This window comes from Chiloscyllium punctatum, chromosome 4 (assembly GCF_047496795.1).
Source record: "Chiloscyllium punctatum isolate Juve2018m chromosome 4, sChiPun1.3, whole genome shotgun sequence".
NCBI classification, from domain to species: domain Eukaryota; kingdom Metazoa; phylum Chordata; class Chondrichthyes; order Orectolobiformes; family Hemiscylliidae; genus Chiloscyllium; species Chiloscyllium punctatum.
The window spans coordinates 68,804,524-68,824,357 of record NC_092742.1 but is presented as its reverse complement, the minus strand read 5'-3'; the positions used below and the strand labels follow the sequence as shown (position 1 = coordinate 68,824,357).

General features: G+C 38.8%; 1 protein-coding gene across 4 annotated transcripts in view; it reads left to right on the top strand.

Annotated features, from left to right (window-relative positions):
• The window catches only part of akap6 (A kinase (PRKA) anchor protein 6), a 413,822-nt gene that overhangs the window by 366,115 nt on the left and 27,873 nt on the right, over positions 1–19,834 (top strand). For all 4 annotated transcript variants that reach the window (XM_072568962.1, XM_072568965.1, XM_072568963.1 and 1 more), the window contains one exon: positions 19,046–19,261. In XM_072568962.1, the coding sequence (XP_072425063.1) occupies positions 19,046–19,261 (216 nt within the window). The remainder of the gene's footprint in view (positions 1–19,045; positions 19,262–19,834) is intronic.

The window sequence follows — 19,834 nt, the reverse complement described above, 5'->3', positions numbered from 1 at the left end:
CTCAATTTCTTTAGTTATACAGCATTTCCTATACCATCAGTCTTTTCTTTCATCCTAACAGGAATGCACTGTCTCCGGACTCTCGTTATCTTATTTCTGAAGACTTCCCATTTTCCAGCCATCCCTTTAACTATGAACATCTGCCCCCAATCAGCTTTTCAAGGTCTTGCCTAATACCATCAAAATGGCTTTTCTCCAATTTAGAACTTCAACTTTTAGATCTGGTCTATCTTTTTCCATCATTATTTTAGAACTAATAGAATTATGGCCGCTGGCCCCAAAGTGCTCCCCCAATGACACGTTAGTCACCTGCCCTGCCTTATTTCCCAAGAGTAGGTCAAGTTTGCACCTTTTGTAGTAGGTTTATCTGCATACTGAATCAGAAACTCTTCGTGGAGCTGCAGGAGACGGGGGAGATACTAAATGAGTATTTTGCATCAGTGTTTACTGTGGAAGAGAACATGGAAGATATAGAATGTAGGGAAAAACATGGTAGCATCTTGAAAAATGTCCATATTATAGAGGAGGAAGCCGGATGTCTTCAAAAGCATAAAAGTGGATAAATCCCCAGGACCTGATTAGGTATAACCTAGAACTCTGTGGGAAGCCAAGGAAGTGATTGCTGGGCCTCTTGATGAGATATTTGTATTATCAATAGTCACAGGTGAGGCGCCAGAAGACTGGAGGTTGGCTAACGTGGTGCCACTATTTTAGAAAGGTGGTAAGGACAAGCCAGGCAACTATAGACTGGTAAGCCTGACATTGGTGGTGGGCAAGTTGTTGGAGGGAATCCTGAGGGAGGGATAGGATGTACATGTATTTGGAAAGGCAAGGACTGATTAGGGATAGTCAACATGGCTTTGTGTGTGGGAAATCATGTCTCACAAACTTGATTGAGTTTTTGAAGAAGTAACAAAGAGGATTGATCAGGGCAGAGCAGTAGATGTGATCTATATGGACTTCGTCTTTTTGAAGAGCATCAATTGACATTGAAACAATGAACAATGACTGCCACAATTCTAACAGTTTGACCTATGAAAAATTTCATGCCCTTATGACAGCATTGTGAGCCAACTTGTATCTGTGACAGTTGCCTTGAGAGTATCAACTATAAATGATGAATTCCAAAATTGCACTTTTCATATCTTTGTGGGGTCTTTCAGGTTCTTTTCAAATAAGTCAGAAGTATTGGTTCTGTGCAATTTTTCAATTCTAATTGCAATTAGTTTCATAGCCTGTTTATCCAATTCAACAATGGTTTAACTTTTGAAGCATATTTTAGAACTAATGAACTTGAATAAGACATAAATCCAACTGGTGTTCCAATTCATGTTTGGGAGTTTTGTAAGCATCTTTTTGCTGTTTGTTGCCTTATATGAGTGATGTAAGTGTGCAATAATTTGCAGTTGTCTCATTATTAAAGAAGGACTGAGTTGTCCATTATTCTGCCATAAGCTCAGGTCCAATGCATTGTTTATTTACTGCAATCATTAATACTTCCATTTCCTTTAGTTCCATTACTTCTTTAATTTAATCTCTTTTGCCCTCTAAACTGTCCGAGACATACTGAAGATCCAACCGGAGATTTTTGATCTGATAATGTGTCATGAGACAAGTTTAATAAATTACACCAAAATAAAAGATCTCCTCGGAAACAGTGACCATAACATGGTAGAATTTAGCATTCAGTTTGAGAGGGAGAAACTTGGGTTGGAAACAACTGTGCTACGTTTTAAAAAAAAGCATAATCAGAACAGAATGAGGGCAGAGCTGGCTGAAGTGGACTGGAAAAGGAGTTGAATAGCAAAGAGAGTTGAGAAACATTAGCAGGCATTTAAGAAAATAGTTCTTGGCTTACAGCAAAGACATGTTCTAATGACGAAGAAGGGTTTTGGGAAGGGGATAAGCCATCCATTGTTAAACAGGGAAGTTATATTGAGTATCAAATTGAAAGAAACAACATGTGAATGGCAAAGACTGGTGGTAAACCAGAGAATGGGAACATTTTAAAAAGATAACCAAAATGTAATGGGGGCAAAATAAATGTTGAGTATAAATTTGCAAATAATATCAAGACAGATAGTGAGAGCTTCTATAAATACATAAAAAGAAAGAGAGAAGCCAAAGTAAACTTAGGTGACTCAGAGAATGATGTTTGTGAAATAATAATGGGGAATCAGTAAATGCTAGCGAAATTGAAGAAACATTGTGTAGAAAACATAATAGCATTCCAAAATGACTTAAGTATTCAAGGGGCAAATGGAAGAGAGGAAATAAGTACAATAACTGTCACGAGAGAAAAAAGTGCTATGAAAATCTAATGGGACCAAAGACCGATAAGTCCCCTGGCTCTGATGGGATGCATCCTAGAATTTAAAGGAATTGACTGCAAAGATGCACTCATAGTAATCTTCCAGGAATTCCTAGACTTTGGAAAAGTCTTAGAGGATGAGAAAACTGCCAATGTAATGCCTTTACTTTAAAAGAGGAGGAGACAAAAAACAGGTGACTACAGGCCACTTAAATTCTGTCATTGAGAAATTGTTGGATTCTGTTATAAAAGTTATAATAACAGCACTTTTAGAAATGTATAATGCAATTATACAGAGTCAGCAATGCTTCATGAAAGAGGATATCATACCTGACAGATTTACTAGAATTCTTTGAGGAGGTAACAAGCAGGATGGGTAAAGTGTTTGCTATGGTACCACACATTAAACTACTTAATAAACAAAAGCACATGGCGTTGGAAGTAAACCATTAGCATGGATAGAGGATTGACTAAGGGACGTTTTCAGGATGGCAATATATGTTCATGACTTGGATGCACTATAGCCAGATTTGTGAATGATACAAAAATAGGTAGAAAAGCAAGCGGTGAGGATGACACAAATAGTCTGCAAAAGGATGTACAGATTAAGCGAGTGGGCAAAATCTTGGCAGATAGAATATAATGTGGGAAAAGGTGAGGTTGTGGGATTTAGTAGGAAGAATTGAGGAGCTGGATAATATTTAAATGGAGAAAGGCTGAAGAAAGCTGCAGAACAGAGGGGTTTTGGAGTCCTTATGGATGACTCTCAAAAGGCCAATATTCAAGTTCAACATGTAATAGGGAAGGCAATTGGAATGTTGGCCTTTGTTTCAAAGGGAATGGAGTCTGAAAATAGGGAGATCTTTCTAAAACTATACAAGGCACTAGTCAGACCACAGCTAGAATAGTGTGAAAATTTTGGACCTCTTATAAAAGGAAAAATATACTTACCTTGGAGGCATCCAGGGAAAGTTCTCTCAGCTGATCCCAGGTACGGAGGGATTGTCTTATGAGGAGAGGTCGAATTGGTTGGATTTGCACTCATTAGAGTTTAGAAAAATGAGAGTTGACCTTATTGAAAGATGCAAGAATCTTAGGAGTCTTGACAAGGCAGGCACAGAAAGGTTGTTCCCCCTTGTGAGAGTCTAGGATCAGAGGGCATCATCTCAGAATAAAGGGTGGAACATTTAAAACTGAGACCAAGAGAAATTTCTTCTCTTTGAGGGTTTGGATATGTTTAATTCTTTATTGCAGAGGGCTGTTGAGGCTGAGTCATTAAGTATCTTCAAGGCTGAGACTGATTTTTAATCTGTATGGAAATTAAAGGTTTTGGCGAAAAGGCAGGAATATGGAATTAAGGGTCATTAGATCAGTCATGATCTCATTTGAATGGTGGAACAAATTCATTGGGTTGAACGACCTCCTTGTGCTCCTATGTTTTATGGTCCATCACTTTTCTACCATTTTTTGCTTCCAAAGTACAGCCATATTGCTGCCAGATGTGCTGAACTTCTCGAATGTTGGTTTTCTTCGAATCAAATTACTTACTGAGGTGAAGCTTTCAGGACATGAGTTCATTAAAATGGTAAAATTAGGATTTAGAGTGCAAGGCAGATGCACTCTAACTAAATGGTTTGACTCCTGCAACCCATTTCCAATTTTGTAAAGCAATGAGCTGGATATATAGTTTTCTCGATTAATGCTTATTTTTATTTTGCCCATGGAACCCAAATTTCTTAATTCTTTGAAGCCTTATGCAGGGAAACTCTCTCACCTGCCTGCTTATTTAGTGAAAATCTTCTTTCCTAGTAATTTCCTCTGTCAGAGATGACTTCTACATGAAATTAGTTTATTTTCTTACAAGCCAGGGCTTGCCTGGAGCCATGGCTAAATAATGAGTCACAGCAGGGTTCTCTTTCAATTTATTTAATTCTATTAGTCCTGTTTAAACATAAAACTACACCCAAAACCTTTTTCTTTGCTCGTGTAATATTTTGATTTTCAGGATTGAAGATTGGCAAAGCGGTTGAATTTCTTCAATTAAATTTTCTTATTTTGCTTAAATGCAAGTATCTTTTCAAATCATTAAACATTATTTCACCGAGTGTTTGTGACCCATCATGACATGGCAGTAAGTCTTCATTTTGCAAGTTTATAAACCTACAAAAATGGCTGTATTGGTAATCATTAGTCGTCTCCATAGTCACAGCTGGACATCATGTATTATCAGTATATCAGAGCAGAAAGGCCGCCAACTAGAAAAACTGCTGGAAAGTGATAGGATAAGAAAGCAATTCAGATGCAAACCAGGTCTTGTTTCTTCTTATTATTACTAAAAATGATACATTTCCCAATGCATGTCAGCAAAGGGATTATAAAAGACAGCAATAAAAAAACATGCAGTGAAACAAGAGCACTTGCTGTGAGCAATTACAGCTCAAAGATTTACTTTCTAAACAAAGACAATCCCTTAATAAACTATCTTGATATAATGCAGCAAAATACAATGAAATGGTGGAAGCCATATGTGACGTTTTTCACATAAGTCTCATTTTAACAGGTTGAAATGTGATTTTCACAAGATGTACAGGTTGTTTAAGGTGCAACTTTGGCTCAGCTGGTCAATGGAAAAGGAATTTGGGTGAAGTTATAATAGAGTGATTCTATTGCCAACTTTGTTCATGTCAGTCTTTAATTTTGATATCATTGCTTTAATAATTAATGAAACTCATTTCAGACTCACCTCATAACATTGCTGTAACCCCTGCAGTTCAAAATTTCCCTCACAGATCATATCTTGCAACTTGTAATTTACTGCACAGGTTGATCTGTGTATGATTAGCCACCCATGTTTTGTTCTTCTTGGAGGCCTGCTGCTGTTTTCTACTGAATAGAGCTGAGTAGATGAGCAGTGGCACTAGGACGAGGCTTGACAATAAAATCCCTTGTGGCCTCTCAGCACACTCCAATGTGAAATTATAATATAATCCCATCGCCTTCCCACCAGCGGTTAAAAACCATACCATGAACTCAAATTTATTTCTAGCATCATATAAATACAAGAAATGGGAGTGAAGGAGACCATATAGTTCATGAGATACTCCACCATTCGGTACCATCACATTTGATCTTCTGCTCAACTCCACTTTCCGAAAATGCTAATCATATCCTTTAGATTTCACTAGTGACCAAATAGCTATTGATCTCAGCCTTACATACAGCAACAATGGAGCATCTGCAAACCTCTATAGTGAACATTCCAAGGATTCATAAATGAGTGAAGACATTGTTCCTGACCTAAGTCCTAAAGAACTGACTGCCTACCCTAATACCTTGTCCCTTGTTATCCAGCCAGAAAAGCAATCTCAGTGCCTCCTCTGCCAAGGTGCTCCAGAATCTGGTACAGTTGAATGAGATTATTTCTTATAAACCTCACAGAGTACACACTCAAGTTACTTAGCTTCTAATCATAAATGTGCTTCCCATACCAGATATCAATCTAATGAACTTACATTGCACCACCTCAAAAGCGAGTATATGGTGAGTTTAGATATGGAGACCAGTAGTGCTTACTGTATTCTCGGTGTGATCTTATGAAAATACTATACAATTGTAGCGAGATGTCATTATTTAAGTCCTCCACTCTGCTTGCAATAATGTCAACCTGACTTTTGGCCTTCTGAATTACTCATTGCACCTGCATGTTCATTTTTTGTGTTCCTTAAATGTGCGAACATGCAAATTTCTTTGAACTTTCTTTTTATTCATTCATGGATGTGGGCATCACTGGCTGGATCAGCATTTATTGCCTATCCATAATTGTCCAAGGGGTAGTTAAGAATCAGCCACATTTTTGTGGGTTTGGAGCCACAAACAAGCCAGATCAGGCAAGGTTGGCAAGTTTCCTTCCTCAGTGAAGCCCAAAGTGAATAACCTCATACTTCCTCATTTTGCAGTCCATCTGCCGTCTCTGTGCTTGCTGCTGAAATGGGCAAAATTTAGCCTGACCTTCGGGAATGGGCAGCAAAGTGGGGGATTAAGGTATAGAATTGATAGGTAACACTGGCACCTTCCTGACTCCCTATAGTTAAGTAAAGGGATGGAGAACTGTTTTGTTCAGAGGCTAATTAAGGTCCTTAAAAGGCTAAGTAATGGTCTCCATGTCTAAACAAAGATGTCCATGTCTTGGAGGTGATGCAATGAAGATTCACTTAATGGTGTCACCCTTCTGCTGGTAGAATAATCTGGTATTCCATGTACTTGACAGTATGCCATATAGGGTATTATCCAGTAAAATCTGATGGTCTCCTTGTAGGCCCTGGGGCCCTGCCGATCAATCACCCAATGGTTCACAGAAGTATCCCTGGCAGCAAGGACCATCAGATCATAAAGACCTCCAACGATAATCCATACTTTCCCTAAAAGGAGGCCAATAGGTTTCAGAGTCCTCTCTCATGATGTTGATCTGGCTGGCTTCATTACCAGCAGTGGCTACTATTCATAATGGCACCATTGTAGCTGAACAAGTACCATCTGTCCAATTCCTTAGTTTCTGTATGTTGGCTCTTCACCCTTAAAGGGATGGAAGCTCTGACATCAAGAAGTGAATTACCTGATGACTACTGAATTGTGTTGGGACTCTCGGAAATTACTGCAGCAGCATTGCCCCAGCTTTCCAGTCCATTATTGAAACTTCTACCAACAAAGGCACATGAATCTGTCCAAATCCCTTTAGCTTGTTCTCCTAACAGCTACATTCCCTTCAAGCTCTCGACGTTAATCTCTAAAATTGGTGTCAATTGCTCTTATTGTCATCATGAATGGAAATGGAATTATCAGTATTTAATTTTGTTTTGGGTATTAGGGTTAAATCATTCAGAAATAATTCTGAAGTGTACTGTTTTGGTGAATTTTGAGTGACATTTTATACTCAGATGTTCCTAGCCGTTCCCAGTACACTTTGATACATAGTTGCTGTTTTCATGTTGGCAGATGAAACTGTTAATTGACTTTGATAGTCTTGTTTCAAGGTAAATATTTATAGATGAAGACATAGAGTCATGCAGCATGAAAATTGGCCCTTTGGCGTTCAAGAACATCTGCCTGTTCTACTTCAAACAGTACAGTAGAGTGTACTCACCTAAACGAGAGGAAGAGACTTGGTTTAATCTATCATCAAAAGTACAGAAACTCCAACAAATCTACATTCCTTCACAGGGTGAAGTGTCCCTGAGATTATGTACGCAAAGACTTGAGTTTGGCTACCTTGAACTCACATGTTTTAATTCAAAAATAGGAGTACTCCCACTGAGTTAAGGTTAGGTGTGTATAGCTTTCAAATTGCTGTTTTTTTCTGGGAGAGAGTTTAATCACCACTGTTGGTGTAAATTACTAAACTTTGTTGTGTGCAAGAAAGTAGTCAAGTGGAATGTAATGTTCAGAATATAGGGTTTGTTACTACAGAAAGCTACAATGTAGAAATTATAAAGTTCTCATCCTTATTTTCTAGTACTTCTTAGGTCTCACCCGTCCATAATAGTAACATTGTAACTTGCTCCAGCCCTAGAACCCTCTGAGGTCTCTCCTGTGGTCTTGGTTTCTTGAGCATTCCATACTTTTTTCACTCCCGTTTCAGCCTAAACTCTGGAATTCATCCCTAAATATATCTATCTCTGTAGGTTTACCTCTCTTTTCCCTTTTAAGATATTCATAAAAGCGTTACCAAGCTTTTGTTCACCGAGCATGGCTTGTTGTCAAATTTTGTTTGTGGGCGACACACTGCTACCTCACAGCGCCGGAGACCCGGGTTCAATTCCCGCCTCAGGCGACTGACTGTGTGGAGTTTGTATGTTCTCCCTGTGTCTGCGTGGGTTTCCTCCGGGTGCTCCGGTTTCCTCCCGCAGTCCAAAGATGTGTAGGTCAGGTGAATTGGCCATGCTAAATTGCCCATAGTGTTAGGTAAGGGGTAAATGTAGGGTTATGGGTGGATTGCGCCTCGGCGGGGCGGTGTGGACTTGTTGGGCCGAAGGGCCTGTTTCCACACTGTAAGTAGTCTAATCTAATCTCTCTCTTAAAATGTCCTAAAATATTTTACTGTGGAAAAGGTGCTTTGTAAATGCAATTTTGTTATTGGCTAGAAGGCTCTCCATGTTGGTCAAATTTGTATTAAATCAACAAGCTGTGGATCTGCGCTGAACATCTCCAGGAATATCATGAGAATACTGTATCTACCTTAGATGTCATGTTGCTGTATTGCCAGCAATGATACTCAGGTATCTCCTATCTCAGGAGAAGGGAAGCAATTAGAAAGTATGCAGCGATTATGAGAGAGGAATGAGTAATTGGGCAGCCTGGATAAATCAAGGGGATGGAAAGCCGCCCAAGCAGGAACCTGTATATCTTCATCACTGCAATGGAATCAGAAAGAGAGCTTCTGGTTGCAAATTCAGGTCAGTGTCGTTTAATAAGTTTGCTCTTTCACTCATGATTTTCTGTGGTTCCATGTGTACGTCACGTATTTTAAATGCAACCAGGCCACAATACAGGCACATTTTTCAGATAAGCATTAGGCTTCTCATTTGTAAAGGCGTAGCAGCTGAACATGGTTTAGAGCTCATGTTATGGACCTAACTAGACTACCCAAAGTATGTTATGAAGATGGCCTAGACTTTAACCTTTTTTTTAGAAGGCAAGTGTAAGGCTCTCTGTTTCAAATATGACTAGATTAGTCCACCACCAATCTTACAATTGAGTTAAAATACAAAAAAAAGAATTGCCATAACTTTATTGAAATACTTAATGTATTAATGTAACACATTATTGTTGCAGGTAAAATAATACCAAGTACAATTCTGTAGTGAGTCAAACACAGCTTTATTAACAAAAGCTATTGGGAGAAGCAGGGACCTCAAAAGGGACCTCCCCAAACTTCTTGGTTGTTAGACACTTTCATGGTTTATATACAGTTGCTGCCATGAATACCCTACCCCTCAAGTCACATATATAGTTCTTTACCATTGAGTGCAAAACCACAAGATAATCACAAAACATGGCCAACATGACTAGAGGCCATCGTACAATTAGAGGTCAGTCTAACCATTAATTGAATTGTGATTATTGCTGCAGACAAAAGCAGAAGTTAGATGGAAAAGCGGAAGTTGTCTGATACAGAATATTCTCAGTGCTATGTCACTGGTTCACTGTTTCAGCAAATGTTCCCTCCTGATTGTGGGTACAGTCTATGTGTTAGCTTCTCTTCTCACTACGTAAAGTTCCATTTCCTTAGCACAGTGGTTAACTCTTTACTTACTCCTTCAATTATGTTACATGTACAGATAAATAATGTATTTTTTGACCACCAGGTTTCAACTGTTCCATTTTTGGTAGCATCCCATAAACACACCCTTAGCAAAGGCAATTCAGCAACACAGTTAATATTCTCACATTCTATTTCTCTCCAGGCCAGTGGAATGAAACACTGAAAGAAACAATCTGCCTCTTTTGATTTTTCACCAGAACCCTGCCTGTCCAAAACTTCACTTGAACAAACTTTCAGCTCCAGAAGCAAGAACTGCACCCTCACACAAACTGAAAACAAAACTGGGTCTGTCTGAACCCTGCCCACTCATGATTAGAACATAGAACATCGAACAGTACAGCACAGAACAGGCCCTTCAGCCCACGATGTTGTGCCGACCACTGATCCTCATGTATGCACCCTCAAATTTCTGTCACCATATGTATGTCGAGGAGTCTCTTAAATGTCCCCAATGACCCTGCCTCCACAACTGCTGCTGGCAACGCATTCCACGCTCTCACAACTCTCTGTGTAAAGAACCCGCCTCTGACATCCCCTCTATACTTTCCTCCAACCAGCTTAAAACTATGACCCCTCGTGTTAGTCATTTCTGCCCTAGGAAATAGTCTCTGGCTATCGACTCTATCTATGCCTCTCATTACCTTGTATACCTCAATTAGGTCCCCTCTTCTCTTCCTTTTCTCCAATGATAAAAGTCTGAGCTCAGTCAACCTCTCCTTATAAGATAAGCCCTCCAGTCCAGGCAGCATCCTTGCAAACCTCCTCTGAACCCGCTCCAAAGCATCCACATCTTTCTTATAATAGGGCGACCAGAACTGGACGCAGTATTCCAAGTGCGGTCTAACCAAAGTTTTATAGAGCTGCAACAAGATCTCACGACTCTTAAACTCAATACCCCTGTTAATGAAAGCCAAAACACCATATGCTTTCTTAACAACCCTGTCCACTTGGGTGGCCATTTTAAGGGATCTATGTACCTGCATCCCAAGATCCCTCTGTTCCTCCACATTACCAAGAATCTTATCCTTAATCCTGTACTCAGCTTTCAAATTTGACCTTCCAAAATGCATCACCTCGCATTCATCCAGGTTGAACGCTATCTGCCACCTCTCAGCCCATCTCTGCATCCTGTCAATGTCCCGCTGCAGCCTACAACAGCCCTCTATACTGTCAATGACACCTCCAACCTTTGTGTCATCTGCAAACTTGCTGACCCATCCTTCAATCCCCTCATCCAAGTCATTAATAAAAATTACAAACAATATACGCCCAAGGACAGAGCCCTGTGGAACACCACTCACCACAGACTTCCAGGCAGAATATTTTCCTTCTATTACCACTCGCTGTCTTCTGTTCTTCAGCCAATTCTGTATCCAGACAGTTATGTTCCCCTGTATCCCATTCCTCCTGACCTTCTGAATGAACCTACCATGGGGAACCTTATCAAATGCCTAGCTGAAGTCCATATACGCCACATCCACAGCTCAACGCTCATCAACTTTTCTAGTCACATCCTCAAAGAACTCGATAAAGTTTGTGAGGCATGACCTGCCCCTCACAAAGCCGTGTTGACTGCATTTAATCAAGCCATGCTCTTCCAGATGGTCATAAATCCTATCCCTCAGAATCCTTTCTAACACCTTGCAGACGACAGATGAGACTTACTGGTCTGTAATTGCCGGGGATTTCCCTATTTCCTTTCTTGAAGAGAGGAATTACATTTGCCCGTCTCTAGTCCTCAGGTACAACTCCAGTGGAGAACGAGGATGAAAAGATCTTCGCAAGTGGCGAAGCAATTGCATTTCTCATTTCCCAAAGCAGCCGAGGACAAATCTGGTCCGGGCCTGGTGACTTGTCAATCTTAATGTTTGACAAAATTTTCAGCACATCAGCTTCCTCTATCTCTATCCATTTCAGATGCACACCTGCTCTTCAAAGGTTTCATTCACTACAAAGTTCGTTTATTTCATAAAGACAGAAGCAAAAAACTCATTTAGGGCTTCCCCTACCTCCTCAGACTCCACACACAAATTCCCTTTGCTATCTTTCTTTGACCATTCTCTTATTCCTCACATAAGTGTAAAATGCCTTTGTGTTCTCCCTAATCCATTCTGCCAAGCCTTTCTCATGCCCCATCCTGGCTCTCCTCAGACCATTTTTAAGCTCCTTCCTTGCCTGCCTGTAATCCTGGAGAGCTGAGCTTGACCCTAGCTTCCTCCATCTTACGTAAGCTACCTTTTTCTTTTTGACGGGAAGCTCCACCGCTCTCGACATCTAAGGTTCCTTTATCTTACCACTTCTTGCCTGTCTCAGAGGGACATATTTATTCATCACTTGCAACAACTGTTCCTTAAACAGTCTCCACATGTCTATAGTGCCTTTACCATGGAACAATTGCTCCCAATCCATGCTTCCTAACTCATGTCTAATCGCATCATAGTTTCCTCTTCCCCAATTAAATATGCTCCCATTTTGCCTAATCCTCTCCTTCTCCATAGCTATGATTCTTTTGTCCTACTTTAAAAAAAACATAGGGAGAACTCAGAGCTGTTTAACAACTGCCTGTGTGAAAGAGACATTTCATAAAGGCACAGTATTGTCACATTCAAGACCTTTCTTTTTCAGCTTTCAAAAATATGACCTGGGGTACACAATATGCAAATATCTGGTGACAGTGTCCCTCACCCCTAACTACTTATTTGATATTTTGTTGCCTGTTCTATACATGCAGGGTACCAACTATTACATCACCATTAAAGCTCATTCAGAACAAAAATACAATGCTGTATCCAAAACTCCTGTTTCTCATAAAGGACATAAAGAACTAAGAACAGGAATAGGCAATTCAGCCCTTCGAGCCTGGTCTGCTATTTGATACAATCATGGCTGATCTCAGCTCAGCACACTCCAATAATCTTTCAACCCATTACTAATTAGTAATGTGTCTATTTCCTCCTTAAATTTACTAATGTAGCACACTCTGAGGTCATGAATTCAACAGATTCATAACATTTTCAAAGAAACAGTTTCTCTTCATCTGTCTTAAAGCGGTTATCCCTTATCTTAAAACGGTGACCTCTCATTTTAGATTGTCCATATGAGGTATATCCTTTCTATATCTACTTTGTCAATCCCCTTTAGCATCTTATTTACCTCAATTAGATTTCCTTGCATTCTTCTGAACTCCAGACAGCAGAGGGCTAAACTGCTCAAATTTTCTTCATAAGTCAACCCCTCTTCTCTGGAATCAATCAATTAAAACTCCCTACTCAAAGGGAACCAAGATTGTGCAGAATGCTTTGTTCGACTTTTATACTCTATTCCTTTAGCAATAAATGCAAAAATTCCATTTGCCTTGTTTATTAACTACTAGACTTGCATACTAGTTTTCTACAATTCATGCACAAGGACATCCAGGTTCCTCTGCACCAAAGCATGATTCTCTCCATTTAGACAACAAAGTTTTTGTGTTTATTGAGTTCTTTTTATTTTTTTCTATGTATTTGGTACAGAATTATAGCAGCTTATCTTTCAATGAAATTATATTTCAGTCATGATTAGACTTGATAGTATTTTGTTTTGTATTAAAGAGATGATTAATCAGAAGATTATATTTTTTATTCTTGTGGTGCTCACTTCAGTTTTCCACACCAATATAAATCTGTGGATGTGGAATTGTACATAAGCCTGAAATAGTGGTGCTTCCATCTCAGGCATTCAATGTGTTGAAGTAAACCATATTCAGTTTTTCTAGCTTCCAGGAAGGTAAGAATATATATGCAGCATTCTTCTGATGAAGAGTCACTGGACTTGAAATGTTAGCTCTGCTTTCTTCCCGCAGATGCTGCCAGACCTGCTGAGTTTTTCCAGAAATTTCTGTTTTTGTTTTAGATGCCCAATATCCACAGTTTTATGATTTGTTATGTAATGATTTTCTCCACTGAGACAAAATATTATAGGTTCAGGAACATACAGGGTGAAAAAAATCAAAATTCATTTGAAGGCCCATTCCACTGATAATTCTTCCTGTCATAGGTAATATTTGGGGCGTGTTTACCTGGTACAAGACAAGAAAATATTTCCAAGCAATTTTGGACTTTAGTTTGGTACAGAGTGTTGTTCAAATATAGCAGTTTGATTTCTTTCAAGTTTTTGGAACTTTATGTGAAAAGAAAATGGCAGATGCAGGTGTAACACCAATAGCTATATGAGTTGCCTTCTCTTCAATCAAAAGATTGGACACTGTGATCTAGTTGAAAGGATGTGAGCCCCGAACATAGGGTCTACAGATAGCGGATTATATCTCTTGATATATCTGAACTGAAGTGTGTTAAGAGACTTAAGTTTTCATTGCTGGGAATGATAACACCTACAGTTCTCCTTCCCAATGGATCAGGTAGACACATATTGCCAATGACCTACAAAAGTGCCTATTACCTGTGCACCACATCCCAAAGTCCCAAGGTCTCTGCCTCTCACTGGAACTGATTGAAAGTTTTCATTCTGAATGCATAAAAATGACAATATATCATTAGAAAGTATCTGTAAGGTAAAGCTCATTATTTTTCAATACCACTTTGAAAATCCAACTGTGCATGTACACATTCCTATTATTATGTTTCAATGACTACTGTTTTTTGGACTGTAGATTAAAAGTAGGAAAGGTTATTGCTTTATACTGAGGAACATGACTAAGAAGGTGTTTGCAGTTTTCAGAAAATCCCTGGAATGAGGAAAGAGGCCATTTGGCCTATCAAGTCCATACTGACCCTCTGAAGAGCACCCCTATCCCTTTCACCCGACATTTCCCATGGCTATTCCACCTAGCTCGCACAACCCTGGACATCATTGGCAATTTAACATGGCCAATCCACCTAATCTGCACATCATTGGACTGTGTGAACAACCCAGAGGAAACCCACGGAGACCAAGAGAGAATGTACAAACTCCACACAGAGTTATTCATGGGGTGGAATTGAAGCTGGATCCCTATCGCTATGAGGCAGCAATGCTAGCCACTTAACAACTATGCTGCCCCAGTTCCTGTATCACACTGTAAATTGCATTTTCAGCGCTACCTTCATGGAATGATGGGGGAGAAGGCAACAGAAAGCAGTATTTCCACCATCAACCTGTGCATGTATTCAGGGCAATTCTGCCCAGAGACGATCTTTTGATTGGCTTTTCATATGGTTTGATTGTTGTCAACTCAGGAGGATTCAGCGTAGTAACAATCACTTGATTGATTCCTGGCCAGGTGACTACAACCTTGTGAGTAGACAATACAGCAGAAACATTTAGCCTGTGATGAGAAAGCATCGATATGTCTCTCTGCCCCTTCTGCGTAGGTAAGTAAAAGAAAATCCCTAGCAGCTAGTTATCTCCCTCACCTTCCGTAAATGCTATGCTTGAAGGAAAAAGGGAAAATCACCTTCAGAGATTCTGAAAAGGTGAATGAAAGACTGAGAATTGGTGTACATCCAAATTCATGTCATCAGCAAAATGTCAGAAATAGACCAAGGGAATTGAAAGGAACTTAAAGAAAACAACTCATTGGTGCCCGTGGTGTGAGCTACAGCTATCAAGATGTATTTCCCTGAATTTTTTTTGTCCACCCATAATATTATATGTTGACTGTTTCTATGTGTAAATGATATTTTTTAAAAGGAATAAAATTTAAGTTATGCAGTCACAAATTAGCAATATGACTTGCCTATCTTTTTCAATGATTTTAAACAATTTGATTACATTAAATTTTTGTTAAAGGCAAAAAAGTTTTGGTGATCATATTCTTTCAACCTGACTTAGACAGTTAGGTAGATTTGAGCAACTCCATGGTTTAACCAAATTTTCCCATTTGAAGTGTTTCCGGGAGTAATTGGTTTCAATTACCACTGCACTCCCCAGTGAGTTGTGACAATGTAGATGTATTCGCATTTGAACATCATCACATACCTGGACATGGTACAACTTTCACAGGTTGCTGCTGAGTTCACAATTTTTGATATTAAATTGAGTCTGCATATAAGCATATATCTGAAGGTTACAAATGAATACACAAACATATTAATTGATGCTGCCCTTGCTCCCATATCCAAGAGGTGGAAACGTCGATTTTGAAGCGACTTGGATGCTGCCTGAACTGCTGTGCTCTTCCAGCACCACTAATCCAGAATCCCATATCCAAGGACCTGCCATTTTCTTATTCTTCTTTCGTACTGTTTCGATTCAGCCTGAGGTAAACAATTTTCAGGCATACTATGCATAGTCACAGTGTGTGAAATATTGTTAATTTATTCTAGGCTCCAGTTATGGATAAGAATTTGTATCCCAACCTCCAAACGATACTAATCTGTATCCCAATATGTGCGAAGCTTTCCTAAATGAGCATTAACACTGAGTGCTGAACTTACTTTGTTCCAATCAATGTGGTTGCTGCTCTACATAGAAGGGCTGAAGATATTGAGCTATCAAGAGAAGGGAACTTTCACTCCATCTCTAGTGTGCTCAACCTAAACTCAAACAGGGAGCTTTAAAATGCAGCTGGGTTAGTGCAATCAGGAAATCACCTTCAGAAATAGTCAGGTTTACAATCTTCACCTGAACCCTCTCCCCACAGCTACCCCCACACAGAGGAAAATAAATAGTCATTAATAAGCAGTCATACATATATGCAGAAGGAAAGCAATGTAAAGTTGTTTCCAAAATTTGACACAGCTTCCATGATGATTTGTGCCATCTTTGTTGCAGGCAGCAGATTAGATTGTTATTGACTATAACATTAAAGGCATTGCAGCTGCACGTGTGTGGGCAGTGCTCTTTGTAGGACTGCACTGTCAACATATTCAGCCAACAATTTCAAGAGAAGTGCACTGTAGAATCCGGTTGCATAATTAATGAGGTGAATAACAGAATACTGCGTGAGAAAATTCACTGTAAGTCATGGTGGGCTGGGCACCATGAATCTCATTAGACCAAACACTTTAATTAAAAATAGAAAAATTGCAACCTTAGAGTAGAGTTTATTTTCAAAGATAGTCTGTGAACAGTGAAGTCGACAAAAAAGACAAGAACCATTCCATACATTTTGAAAATATATATCTTGATGGTTGATTTTTTTAAGAAAATCCGATCAAAACCTCAACGTGTTGTATACTTTCATCTGTCTCAAATGACATACTGTGGAAAGACCCTGCCACAGAATCTTGGTTGTCGAAAATATTAAGTATTTAGTTAGTACGCCTTAAAGATCATTTAAAAAGTATTAGAGGATGGATACAGAGCACACTCAGTTCACAGAGATGTAATCTTATCTATAAAACTTTGCAGGTGAAAAACATTACAAACTGAATTTCTTCTGAAAGCATGATTCAACTCATGGTTTGTGACAGTGCTTGCAATAAATGATTTAGACTTACTATTAAGAAAGTAGATTTCACCTTTAAGGAAACTTGAGGAACTGTGGATGGAAATACATTGCTGCCGAAAATTTAATAATACACGTCAAAACTACATTTGGCAATAAATAAATAGGAATTTATCATCCATCTTATTTAAAATTCAGAAACATTAAAGGTATGTGATTCTCTTAGGTAGAATTCCATTATTTCTACAGTATTACAGATTTATGGAAATTTGAAATATTGCAAATATGCAATATATCAACAAATAGAATATATCTGTAAGATGTCTTCCTGCTGATGTATAACTCAACAGATTTTGCAAAGGATTTGAGTAATCATTCTGTGAGCTTTCATTTTGCAGCTGGTTTAAGTGGATTGAGAGTTGGTTACCAAGATAATTCTTTACATTTGGTGCCAATAATCCAAATACATACTGCTGATTGAACTTCTTGTTTCAGTCCCCAAATGTAAAACACTAAACTATCATTTTTTTAAGATAAACATTGTACATATATTGAATTGGGTGAATGTTTTCTTTCTTTACTGCTGGTCAATTTATCCCTATTGCAGTGACCTAAACTGAATTGCATATTGCTCTTTTATTTTGGATTCTAATCATGAAAGTGGTTGCTAATTATTTTAGTTACAAAATTTAGCCTTTTTTTTTCCAATGATCTCTGCCTAGCTATACATATATTGAGATCATATTTTCTTGCAATGAATCATTTCACAAGTGAAAAATATATGCAATATACTGTACAGGTGAGTCATTATTTAACGGTTGCCAGCAATGTGGCACAATCTAGAACTAATATAAGTATAAAGCCTAAATATTCTAGTCTCCAAAGATCATCTGTCTTATATGGAACCATTCATTAATGACAATAAGTTTTGGTCATTCGTTCATATGTGAAAATGGTAATTATAATTTGTTCTTGATTTCACAGAGCAAATGTGTTGTACAGAAACTTTTCAAATGCTACTTTAAGTACTCACGCTCTTATTCTTTCCTAAGTGCAGTAAAAGCATTTGAATATAAATTTGTTCGAATCTATTAATTTGCCATCCCTGCAAAATGGCCAAAGATTTATTGCAGGGATTCTCAAACTGTGGGCCACAGCTCCATGAGGGATAAAAGGATGAGGAATTAGAGTCCTGAGCATCGTGATGGATGCCTATTGGAAGCTTGACTGTGAATAATAATCCAGACCATAATTCAAACCTGTGTCTCCTTATTCAATGGAGAAAGTGAGGACTGCAGATGCTGGAGATCAGAGCTGAAAATGTGTTGTTGGAAAAGCGCAGCACGTCAGGCAGCATCCAAGGAACAGGAGAATCGACGTTTCGGGCATCAGGCCTTCTTCAGGGCTTCTTCTTCTCCTGAAGAAGGGCTGATGCCCGAAACGTCGACTCTCCTGTTCCTTGGAAGCTGCCTGACCTGCTGCGCTTTTCCAGCAACACATTTTCAGCTCTCCTTATTCAATGTCAGATATTGTAGGGTCTTAAGACATATAGATATTAGCTTTGGATCTCTGCAATGTTCATTGTGTACAAATATGAAATCTATTAACACAATTAAACAGGGAGTCAGGTTTAAAACTCATAGGATTGACTACAATGCCCCTTTAAATTTGGGAAATGTTTGTGCCTGTGGCCATTGCCTAATCCATTGTGTTCTGACACAATCCCAATCACTGACACCAACAGAAGGTCCAAACTGGTAGATGTCTTAGTATTTTTATGCTTATATCCCTGCTGTTTGAACTCCTACTCCAGTCAACAGTTCTCCCTAACTCTCCCCCCACCCCAACAATTTCACTTTGGGGCGGTACAAGGTGTGAAGTGTAAAAATATGGGGTCAGCAGGAAAAATAGATTTGAGAAGCAGCAATTTATTGGATGAGTGTTAGTGTGCAAAACTTTCTATTCATTTTTGTTATGTGAAATTGTTTTAAGCATATTGAACTAAATTGTTCAATACTAAAATTGACACATTATAATGATTTGCTTTTAGTCACTGTGTACTGAGATTAAACAACGCCGACGTGGCATAACATCTGTGTTACGATTATGCCAACGTCTCGTCGATGACACAGATGCCAGCTGTTCAGAAGCAGATCGTCAGTCAATGCAACTTATTATTGTGAACTTGGAGAGAAGATGGGAAGCCATAATAATGCAAACTGTCCAGTGGCAGAACAGACTGCAAAAACAACTAGGAAAAGAAAAGGTAAGAATTTAACACCTGTCATCTATATGTGATTAAAAGATAGGAACATAGGAAATTACAAAAATTGAAAAGATACTGCAGTTGATTCAACTGATATACATGACCTTCCTTTGCCCAGCCTCTCAAACATGCATTCAATTCTCAATTAAACTTCTCTATTACCTATTTATAGGACAGTGTATAAAATGCAAAAAAAAAGTAAAAACATTCATTGTATAACCAGACTAAAGAAAGAGCAGGGAAAATGTTTTTAGAAATTATCTTTCCTCAATTCATGCTTGTCCCAACTATCTATCTTCAAGCAGCAGCACAGATGCCATCAGTAGTGCTCTTTGTTCAGTACACAAGAAAGCTTGCCTTAGCAATACAGAATGACATGCTTCTTTAACACCCAGAGAACTTGTCTAAAACAGTAAACTGGACTCCTACAGGAAGCCCCAGTTGTGAATCGAGAATCAAGACTGTATTCAAATTTGGGTCTTCTAGTTGAAGGTTTGATGTTATAGTACATAGGATATCAAACTACTGAGATATTAGCTTTTGATCTCTGCAATGTTCATTGTATGCATATGT